Raw genomic sequence first — 12072 nt, 5'->3', positions numbered from 1 at the left:
GGCTCCCTCAATAGAGAGACAGTGCCTTGCTTTTGCACTGGTACTTCTGACCTTAGTCCAGTTCCATTTCCTGGAGAAGAAAATGGGACATTGATGAGGCCAGCATCTTCTTCCTGGCATCTTGCTTATACTACAGCAGTAAGTGAATAAAGGCTTAATTATTACTTTCATTTTGGCTTGTTGTTTTCATTGACCACTCTGACATCTGGCAGCCCAGTTGTTACTAGCTCAGCTTTTGACAGTAGCTTTCCACACTGTAATGGAAATAACTTATAAAAGTCAACCAAAAACTGATGTCCAGATCCAATCCACTTACCGATTATCTAACTATTTATTATCTCATTAATTCGAGATTGCCCTTTCCTGAGAAATCTTCTCATTTGGAACTCACTACCCATAGGAAGGTGGTGATAATTGCAGTCAGATTGTTTTGAATTTAACCTCTATAGGAATAAATCACAAAGAACATATGGGCCTTAATTTTCCCATATCTTTATTGTAACAAGGACATAAAATTACTAATACTTATATCACAAAAGAGTGTTTTGAGTGTTAAATTTAAAATGATTGTTGTAACCCTTTTTGAAAATTCTACAAAGTCATTACTTTTTACTAGACATTACTCCTACTTCAGTTATTGCTTTTTTTCTTGTTATTATACTTCCTTTTCCCATGTCATTACACAGAAGCTCTAATCGAAATAAATCATCAAGCTTCACTCTTTATTGTCTTCCTCTCAAGTCCTAGTAATGTAATATTTTAGTGAGAAATAGTCAAACATTCTCAAATCTGAGGACTGTTGCAATAAGAAAGTATACACAAACAATTGTTATTATTTTTTTAAATTTTTAGTAAAGTTATTTTGAAATTACTTACCTTTTTGCAAAATACCATTTTACAAATAAATTTTCATAATATACTTTTTCCTTTTTCCTCCATGTCTTCTTTCTTCTCCTTAGTGTATTTCTCTGTCATTCCTTTACAGCTGCTGCACCAAGTGTCTGATCATGAGCAACATGGGTTTCAGAGATGCTCATCCTCTTTCTGGCGTAGTAGTGATGATGATTCATCTTCCTGTCTAAATATTTCTTCCATTACTGTCACTCCTGTCAACTCGCCTGATTCCAGACTGTCATTGGGACTGTTAATACCACCACCTTCTAAATGTGGCCTTCCCAAGCCAATCAGTGAGAGCAGCATCCCAAGACCTCATGTAATTTGCTAAGCACAAAAGCCTTTTTTACTATCCCACATATGTTTTTTAAAGTCTACTAAAATGTGCCATTTATAGTGTAATGAAAAAAAATCAGGTATGTCCAGAATCAATGTGATATGACCTGGCAACTTTGTGTGCCATTCATTTTTACTTCCTTTTACCTGATATCAAAGTTTCAAGCAACAAGTGGTGATTGTGTACATATCCACAGAAAGACAAAATAGGACAGGTAACTTCAAAGGACCCACTGATATAGCAACTGGGAAGTCAGGTCATCAGAGATATTGGTAAAAGCAGTTTCAGCAGCATTTGGTACCAAAAAAAAAAAAAAGTCTCAATTGATATGAGTATCTCTTCTGAGGAGCTTAACCTTGAGGGAAAGAGTAAGAGAGATGAGAGGCTAGAGTAGTAAAGAGAGACAGAGTAAAGACATTTCTGATTGGTTTGCTTTAAAAACAGTCAAGATTTGAGTATCTTTATATCCTGAGAAAGAGGAGAGAGCTGCCAGGGCAGCTAGAGGGATGGGTCGATTAGGAAAACTATTCCTGAGTAGGAGGAAAGGGCTGAGGGATAAAGTTGCCTTAAAGTCTTTGGACAGTATTTATGACTGATAAAGTGAGCAGGGTATTAAAGAAAAGGAGATGACAGCAATTTTCCTTCATGAAAAAAATGTGCTAATGGCCATATTGACTGAATAGCAAATCTGTCACTCTTTACACACAATCAGCCTTATTTTTCTTCCATTACCTTCATTATCTGTGATTTAGAAAAATAAGTGTATTCTGAAGAGTCTAATTTTACTATGAAACACTCTTAAGTAATTAATCTCTGTTCATGTTCTTTGAGGAAAAGCAAGTTTTTCCTTACTATTCTTCTCCAAAATCGGAATTCTCTTTCTTTTATAGATTGTGTGTACCCGTTTGTGTGTGTTTTTTCCCCCTGAATGGCAAAGTGATGATTGTTTCATTCTTATGTTACATCCTGGCCCAGACTGACCCAGATAGCTTAATGATTTTGGTGGTATTTTTAGTGACTATTAATTTACTTCACAAGGTAGCTATTTATCATAGAAAACTATGAAGTCTTACCCAAGAATAAAAGGCACTGCAGTGAGTATAATAGTTAGCTATCATTGTAGTTATTAATACAAATTAAAATATACTCTTTAAAAATTTTTAAAGTTGTTATCATTTGCATTTGAATGGTCATATAAGAAGATGCATTGTTTATGTCCAGTTATCTCTGTCTAAAATATAATCTTATGCAAAACTATTATTGAAATCATGTTTTTATATAGCTTCTAATATTTCCAATCCTCTGATACAAATGGCAATTATTTCTAGATATACAGAAAAATCCAATATCTTTTATATCTATATAGAATAGTTTCTCACCATTTTTGCCATCATCTTTGAGATCATTGTTGCAGAAATTTTCTTTTGCTTTCTTGCCAATAAGCATTTGGTGTGACTGATTAAATCACATGAAATTGCCAACATTTAACTATTTTTGATCTATAAAATGTCAAGTTCATATGATTCAGCTGAATTTATTGCTGTTTATGTATGTTTTATATGCATATGAAATAACATTGCAATGTATCTACCTGAAATACTGCCTTAATTCATATTATTTTCATTGCAGGCAGGCAGTGTGACACCTAAGTCACCCTCCACTGACATCTTCGATATGATACCATTTTCTCCAATATCACACCCATCTTCAACACCTACCCGCAATGGCACACAGCCACCTCCAATACCTAGTAGATCTACTGAGATTAGTAAGCTTTCTAAAGAAAACAATATTCTTTGCTGTATTTGTGTACATTTTAAATGTTTAATTAACTTTATGGAAAATTATATATCTTAAGCTCACTAAAAGTGTTAATTACCAAAGAATTATGTTTATATGTGCCAAATAAGTTAATCATATTTTACTTTATAATTCAGAGTATACTACCAAAGACATCAGTATTGCATTGGAAATAATTTTTTGAAAAATGAGATGGGGTTATTTATATCATAATGAAAAGCATTTAATTACATTTTTATTTTATTTGGGGTTAGACTTCTAATGTTTTAATTTAATGATTAAAAACAATGCTTGCGGTAATGGTTTTAATATTTTCAACATGTTTAATGGAGTTCAGTTTAAATTCTTTGTTAGAGTATATGAAATTCTTAGTTAAAGAAATATGTAAATATACGGATTTTTGATTTGTTTATTACCCCTATATAAGGATATTTTACTTAATATCTAACATACTATACATATATTGCTTTTCTGACTTACTTTATATACATTTGGAAGGTACATTAGAGTCTCTTATTGATGGATTAGAAAGCATATAACAGATGCTCATTTTCAATGTTTTGATTATATTTTGATCTGCACCATGTCACAGAAACTTAAAGAATACTCCCCAACGTCCATGATCAGTCATTACATGCAAAGGGAAATCGAAGAAAAGAGAGTTTTACATCTTATGCTTTATTGCATCCTCTCTAGTTCACATTAAGACATTTTTAATATAACTCTGAAGTTTTGGCTTAGGGCTTAAAGTATGTCAGGGCCTTTAATTTATTTGTTTCCCCTTGTGGAACTTAACCCAAGTATACTACACACATTAAGTATTCAATAAATTTTAGAGAAAAGCATTGGAAACTTCAGAAATCAGTTTATAAAAATATGTCAAACTTGTACATAAATTGAGATATATATTTAAATTCATTTGAATATATTTTGTGCCAACACAAAATATTTTTTCAGAGAATAATCCATAATATACATGTCATAGTGTGTTTTTAGCAAATGTTGCCAATATCCTGATATCATGATGGGGTATTTTTTGTCCTTGTGAGTGTCCACATCTCTTCCTTTACTGTTTTTTACTTCCTTGGATTTCATCACTGATTCATTCATTCATTTATTTAGTCCATTGGGCATTTGTTTAACACATATGATAGACTTGGGTTGCAATCTGGAATTTGAAATGCAAATTAGCCATAGATCTCCAAAAGAGGGTTTTAATACAGGTCAAAATATAAATTGAAAAGAGCAAATAGATTTGAAAATATTTAGAAGGAATAATATGTCAGGATGGTATTGAGAGTTCAAAATCAATGATGATTCAGGATTTTAGACCAAATGTTGTTAACAGGGAAAATTAGAAGTAGAGAAGGGGGAAAATGTGTTCCATTTTAGACATTTGATATGTCTAGATTTTTCAAAGGCATATCAAACAATAAAATGCCTGTAATAAAAATCTCTATTCTTTCTGGCCAACTCTACTTTGTTTTTATTAATTCATTTCTTTTCACAAATATCTTTCATGTGTAAAAGCATTGTTGGATGTACTCGTGGTATGGGGGTAACCAAGGCATTCCTACAAAGAAAAGTTCCTCTGTTCTCCAAGTTCTGGTGTATTGCCTAAGTAACACCAGACTGAGGAAAATAAATAACAACAACAATAATAACACCATATATATAAGGTGACTGTATATATATATATGTGTATATATATATATATATATATATATATATACATATATATATAATACCCATATATAATACCTATAGGTCACGTATAAGGTGACAATACATTTCCATTTGTTTAGGACAGTTCTGGTTTATCTCTTTTGTCCCGGTGTAACTGTCAGAAGCATTACTTTTATCTTAAAACTTAAATGTCTTTATTTGGATTATAAATTCTACGTCCCTCTTATTTATATAATACTTACCAGCACCAGGAACTTATAATTTTTTTTTACTTATTTAATACATGAATTTGAAAAAAAAGTTGTAACTAGAAAAGCAAGAACCTTTAATAATGAGGGTTCATAATTTAGAGGATATGGTAGAAGAAAGAACATAAATATTATTTCTTACATAGCATTGAATTTTGAGAATATAATTTTTTTACAAATGAAAAGTTTAATACATTATAAATTCGCATGCACCTATATAATTTTTAAAAGTTGTGTCAATTAAGGCTGCATTTGAATGATTCAGAGGAGAGAAGTTTCATAATTTTTAAATTTCTAAATCATATAATAGGCCATAATTTTATAAATTACAAACATCAATTTTAACTTTGTTGCTTCCTTAATGATTAAAAAATGCATACTTTAGAATTTATGTACAGAGAGCTATTTGATATTCTATTATTGGTATTTTTTTTTTTAACGTTTATTTACTTTTGAGACAGAGAGAGACAGAGCATGAATGGGGGAGGGTCAGAGAGAGAGGGAGATACAGAATCTGGAGCAGGCTCCAGACTCTGAGCTGTCAGCACAGAGCCCGACGCGGGGCTTGAACTCACGGACCGTGAGATCATGACCTGAGCCAAAGCCAGACACCCAACCGACCGAGCCACCCAGGTGCCCCTATTATTGGTATTTTTAAAAGGAAATCTGTTTCTAGGATAGAAGACATTTTTAAAGAACCTGTCCCATTGTGTTTATTTAGGAAGGTGATGTGATTTCATAGTACATGAAACAACATGCCTTACATTTTTTTCTGAATAAATGTGAGATTAAGGTATCACGAGCTATGAGTAAACTACTTACCAATCTGCTCAGTCCCACATACTGCTTCACTGTTGTGTTACAAAGGCATCCGTAAGGAATAGAGGTCTTCAAAAAGTAATCTGTTATTGTAGTTAATTTAAATTGCTTCAGTAAAATGTAGGTATTTTAATATACTAATTATCAAATATTTGAGAATTTGATATTGGGAAGTCTTAATTAAAGACACAGAAACCTCTCTGGGTAATAATTCTCTGTAACCAGTTTTTAATACTGTCATAAAATGGATCTTGGCTTCTTTGTTGGTGTTTAACTAGTCTAAGCTCAGGGAAACCCAGCATAAAGTGTGTGTGGATAGGAGCTCATTTGGTTATGTGAGTAGTTCTTTATGTAATCTTGCCTTTGAAATCTAACTCACTCAACTCACTTTCTGTCATTTCATTTACTAAATTATTTTTCCTCCTTTTAGAACGGGACCTGTTTGGAGCAGAACCTTTTGACCCATTTAACTGTGGAGCAGGGGATTTCCCTCCAGATATTCAATCAAAATTAGATGAGATGCAGGTGACTGTTTTAACAGATTGGCTTATAAATGGTTTATTTCTTTTTAATATGGAACACAGAGAATGTTATATACCAAAACTACCCTTTCCTTGAATTATTATCCCTATGAAAACTTACTTGAAACAATTACTTTAAAATAATCATATATATTTAGTCCTAAAAATGTTCCTACAGATGCTAAGGATAAGGTTTTATTGTGTTTTGTTTAGTTTTTAATAGTACAATTTACAGTGACAATCAGATGGTTCTTTTTTATACAAAATTGCGTGGATTTAAATGGTTCATTACTTTGAAATCCAAAAATTGCAGGGTCATTGCACTAGACTTATAAGATTTCAACTCAGTTTTTAACAATTATGAATTTCAGATTGTACATGGAGAGATGAAGGAAAATCTTTGTGAGAGTAAAATCAGTCTCTTTTAAAAGAAGCATTGTAGTTATGGCTCATAACTTCTGGGTTCTTATTGAAAAAGCAGGCACCCAGTGACAACTTCTTTAGGAACGTAGTCCAGTTGGGTTTCCATTTCTCTCTCCCTCTTATTTTTCAATTCCGAATTGTACTGAAAGTTTGAAGGTATTATGGGCTGTGATTAATAAATAATCTTAAAAGCACCAGGAAAAAGACTTCTCTTTATATTTGTCCTTTATATTTTGGTGGTTATTATATCCGATTTTTTTATTGAAAAGACTTTGTGTATGTATGGTAGAATGTAGGCAAAGACCAATTATATGAAGCTGATTGGGAAGAGGCAGTGAGTGAAGAGAAGGAGTTGTTGCCACTTATAGGCAATGAATTCTCTATGCTTCATTTCCTGGACAAAACAAAATTAATGGTGGATTCTGATCATCTAACACTGGTGAAACACTCCTTTCTAGAAAGATAATATAAATATCCTTCCACTCATTTTGGACTACAGCTATGAAGCACTCTTCTTCTTTTCTAGGTATTATGTGAATTTCTTTATTGTTTTAGAGATAATAATGCCTGCATCTTAAAAGTTGCATTATTTAATATACACCTTGAGATTTTCAAAGCATATGTTAAAACAACATTTCTCAAGTTGGGTGATTCGTAATTTCCTTTTACGTGAAAAAAAATTATTTTAAATCCTTTATATTGGCTTAAATTGTTATAACATTTCTTAAAAATTTACCAAAAAAGTTATACATAACTTATTCTTATAGCTCTGATACAACTATTAATTCAAAACTTATAAATTAAATAAAAGCAAAATTACAACACCTAATAAAATTGATTTAAATTAAGAACTTCAACAAGGTGGATGATGTTATCTGGCTGAAACTAAAACCACCAATATCAAACTTCTGTTGATTTCGGCATGTATCCTGTTTGATGGTACAATTTCTCTCCCTCTTTTCTATATTTCAAATACTATGAAACTTTCACTCAAATAGTGCATGGTTATTTACCAAGAATACTTTATTTCATGTGAAATCAATTCCTCTCCATTTTCAATAGTTTTACCAATTAGGTTTATGCTACTTGGGGCTAATGCTTTTATTAGAACAGACACAAACATGGGCACAGTGGTGTTTGTTCCCAAGCATTAAAATCATAAAGAGTACTTTTCTTTTAATGTTTTTTAATTTCCACAAAACTGAAGAATTTTCTATAGATTTTTTAAAATAAGCCTACATCTCCAGATTTTTGTAGGAACTAACTTTGAGAGACACTGTATTGGAATGATTTAGTGATGTGTTAGTTAAGTAATGTTAAGCTATGGTATTTTTGCTTTGGTTTTTGTTTTGCCATTTCTAATATTTTCTTAATGTCTTTTTTATTCTTTTCTGCTTTCATGGTGGGTAGCGCCAGAGATGGTTGGTATATCATTTTCATAATAATTTTAAACAACTTACAACTCCTTAAAGCTAAAACCTTAATATTTGCATGCTCTACTTAATAAATATTCAAACAGCAGTTTCATATGGATGTCTCTGATTATTAGTTGTGTTTAAAGAGGTTTTATAACTCATATTTTAAAGTTCTTTTTTCAATGATGTAGTCATTATTGCATTGTCTACCTCATTGCTTGTCTGTTTTTTTGTTTTGTTTTGTTTGTTTGTTTTTCCTTAGTTCAAGATTTATTGCAAGGTCACTTTAACTAAAGTAAAATAATATTTTCTCCATCTAAAGTCTATGACAACTTTTGCTATTAATCTTGTAAGCCTAATTAATCTAATGCACACATTTGGCTACTATTTTTATCTTTGCATATAATGTAAAAACATTAGAGAACAGTGGGTGTATAAATAATGAGTTAATAAGCCTAGTGAGATGTTTGGGTTTTCTCTTTAATTTACAGAGGAAATCACAAAAATATCTTGTGCATGTCAGAAGTTAACCTGAAATGTTAAGCCATATTTCATTATAAATTGTTGGAAAATTAAATATTTGTTTGAAGTTAATAATGTTATTTAATGTGACATAGTTTAAACTTTCTGGTATGTGTCACTGACAGACAAATCAGTAAAATAGTAATGATAACCCAGATGTGTGACGTCTAAGTTATAATAATTTAATACATTAAAAAAGAAGCATGGCAAATCAGTGAAGGATGAAAGAATTTTGCATTAAGGGGTTGTTAAATCAACTGGTTACTAATTTGGTAGAAGATCAAGGTACAGCTGTAACTTACAACAAATATCCAAGTAAATTTCAGAAAGATTTGTCAGTTTAAAATGTTAAAATACAATTGAATATTTATCAGACTTTTGAGTTGGAAAGAAATTTTAATACAGAAAAGAAAAACTTGTACATTAGTTTTAAATGTACACATTTAAGGTAAATGTAAAATATGTATACAGAAGAATTTCTATAGTTCTTTGTAGTTTTTTCTTTTCTTTAAAAAAATCTATAAATATATCACATACACAGAATTAAAGTAAAAAGACACATAATTAGAAAAATAAACAATCAGATAAATAAAAAAGCAGTAGTTCACAGACCACCAGGGGCTAACATGCATGTAGACATGTCTAATTTAATCAAAGAAAATATACAAATTAAACAAAGAACTAGAAATGCTATTTTAATCAAGCAAATTAAATATTTTATTTCCTTATTAATGATCAGTGCAAGTGAAAATATGATGGACAAGCACTCAGTCATTGATGGGCAAGGGTCCATCCGTAGCATCCCTTTGGAGATTTGTTACTAATAAATACTTATATTTTTGATATCAAAAACTTCAATGAAGTCTATTCTGAGAAGAAAATGACTCTAAATGAAGAAAATCTCTACGGACAAAAACACCTAGTTAACTTTAAGAATAATTATAAAATACTAGATACAATTAAATCATATTAAAAAGTTAATAGAGGGGCACCTGGGTGACTCAGTCAGTTGAGCGTCTGACTTCAGCTCAGGTCATGATCTCACAGCTCGTGAGTTCGAGCCCCACGTCGGGCTCTGTGCTGACAGCTTGGAGCCTGGAGCCTGCTTCGGATTCTGTGTCTCCCTCTCTCTCTGCCCCTAACACACTTGCATTCTCTCTCTCTCAAAAATAAATAAACATTAAAAAAAAATTTTTTTAAAGTTAATAGATTCATGGTTGCTGGAGGGAAAACTAGTGAAGAGACAGTAGGAATAAGGGGATTAAGAGGTACAAACTTCCAGTTATAAAATAAATAAATCACAGGGATGGAAATAAGGCATAGGAAATACAGTCAATATTATAACTTTTATGGTGACAGATGGTAACTGCATAATGAGCATTGCATAATGTACGTAAATAGTGAATCACCATGTTGTACACTTGAGACTAATGTAAAATGTATGTCATCTATACTTGTATTTTTTAAAAAATTAATAAAATATTATATAATCATTAGCTTTATGGGAACCCAATATAGAAACTTTGTTCTCCTAGATTTTAAAAAAATATAAAAAATTATATATATGTGATACATTAAAATAAATAAGAAAGTTGTATATAATATATAGTTTTTATACTGTTATTAAAATTGTTTTTAAAAAATCTATACATAGATGAAAAGGAGACTCAAAGGACACATACTTCAATATGTTCATAATTCTTATGTAAGAGTGGTTTTCCTTCCTTGATATGCTTTTCTCTCTATTTCAAAATAAAAACATGCAACTGGGCAAAATATTTCATATAAAAAGTGAATCATTAATAATATATTAGAAAAAATAATATATTAATAAAATTATTCTTTTGTGTGATACTAGTTTACGATAACTTCCATCACTACATAAATAAAATAAAGCCTCATTTTCATTCAAAGTTTTACAATTCAAGTGGATATGGAACCTGAGAAAGATTCAGTGGTCATTAAATCATGATTTACTAAATGAAACCTAGGAGGGAAGGTTAGAAACTGTGAGAAATTTTATCTGAAGAGTAAAGAAAACCAAAGAGCAATATAACAATGTGTCTGTTAATGGGGATGATTAAATTCATCTATGGGGATTCCGAAAGGATCCTTCTTAAATCACTATGGAGATATTCTTGTAAGAGATCTACATTTTTAAATTATTGAAATAGTGACCAATCCCTATTTTACTTTGATTGCTATTCTGCCTTTCAAACACTACTGACACACTGATAAGTAGTTGAAGTGATAGTGGTTTAATTTCAGAATGAACTGACAAAAATTTTAAAACACTGTATGGTATCAAATCTTTCCAAAGTTAATACATACCTACACTGTCTGCCTATCTACCTATCTATCTATCATCTATCTATCCTCTATCATCTATCTATCATCTATCTATCATCTATCTCTCTATCATCTATCTATCATCTATCTATCTATCTGTCTATCTATCATCTATCTATCATCTATCTCTCTATCATCTATCTATCTATCTATCTATCATCTATCTATCAATCATCTATCTATCATCTATCTATCATCTATCTATCTATCATCTATCTATCTATCTATCATCTATCTATCATCTATCTATCTGTCATCTATCTATCTATCTGTCATCTATCTATCTATCTATCATCTATCTATCATCTATCTATCTATCTATCTATCTATCTAATATACCAGAAGATGACCTAGGACACAGATCCTCACATATCCAAATAAAATATTTATAAAATTAGTTAATTTATACTATCTTCAACTTAAAGGTTGACTTTCCTAAGTACTTGGCAGCTGTTTAAAATATATGCATACGTAAGGTAAAATATTTCTTCTTGTGATAAGAACAGCCTTTTTAAAAATAACGGTAAGTACTCTGACTTTTACTCAACTAACTGTAATTTGTACTGTAAGTTCTGGGAAAAAGTTTTGAAACCCTTTGCAGTAGTGGCATTGCTCTGTGGCCTTTATAATGTAGGTATAATGAAGAGCATACTCCGTGTTAACAGCAAATGAGGTGTGGCTTGCAGTTTTAAAATGATTTTCTTCTACTGTATGATAATGTTCACATTGAATTTGTAATAAGATAAGTATGTTAGACACCTGTTGTAAACAAAAGTAATTTGGGGCAATGCAAAGAGATACACAACTGGCCAACATACAAGTAGATACAGTCTAATGAAATAAAATACAAAGGAGAACAGAGGACAAAAGACTTCTTTCTGAGTGATGTTTTATTTTCCACAAGAATAGTCTGTTTACATTTTCACTCACCAATATGTCACATGGTCACCCCAAATTCCAAATTACCTGCCTGAACAAAATTTCAGTTCTGTTAGTAAGAGAGAAAGGTAAAGTATATATATATATATATATATATATATATATATATATATATATAT

General features: G+C 31.0%; 1 protein-coding gene across 3 annotated transcripts in view; it reads left to right on the top strand.

The window, feature by feature from the left end:
• GULP1 (GULP PTB domain containing engulfment adaptor 1) overlaps positions 1-12072 on the top strand; it is a 269420-nt gene that overhangs the window by 253839 nt on the left and 3509 nt on the right. For 2 of the 3 annotated variants that reach the window (XM_049615355.1, XM_049615356.1), the window contains 2 exons: positions 2861-2999; positions 6215-6309. In XM_049615355.1, coding sequence (XP_049471312.1) covers positions 2861-2999; positions 6215-6309 — 234 coding nt within the window. Of the gene's footprint in view, positions 1-985; positions 1214-2860; positions 3000-6214; positions 6310-12072 lie in introns of all 3 variants that reach the window. The other variant, XM_049615357.1, reaches the window with a different exon arrangement.

Source organism: Panthera uncia (assembly GCF_023721935.1).
Source record: "Panthera uncia isolate 11264 chromosome C1 unlocalized genomic scaffold, Puncia_PCG_1.0 HiC_scaffold_3, whole genome shotgun sequence".
Taxonomy (NCBI): Eukaryota; Metazoa; Chordata; class Mammalia; order Carnivora; family Felidae; genus Panthera; species Panthera uncia.
Note: the sequence above shows the minus strand (reverse complement) of the source record. Positions and strands in the feature narration are given on the sequence as shown.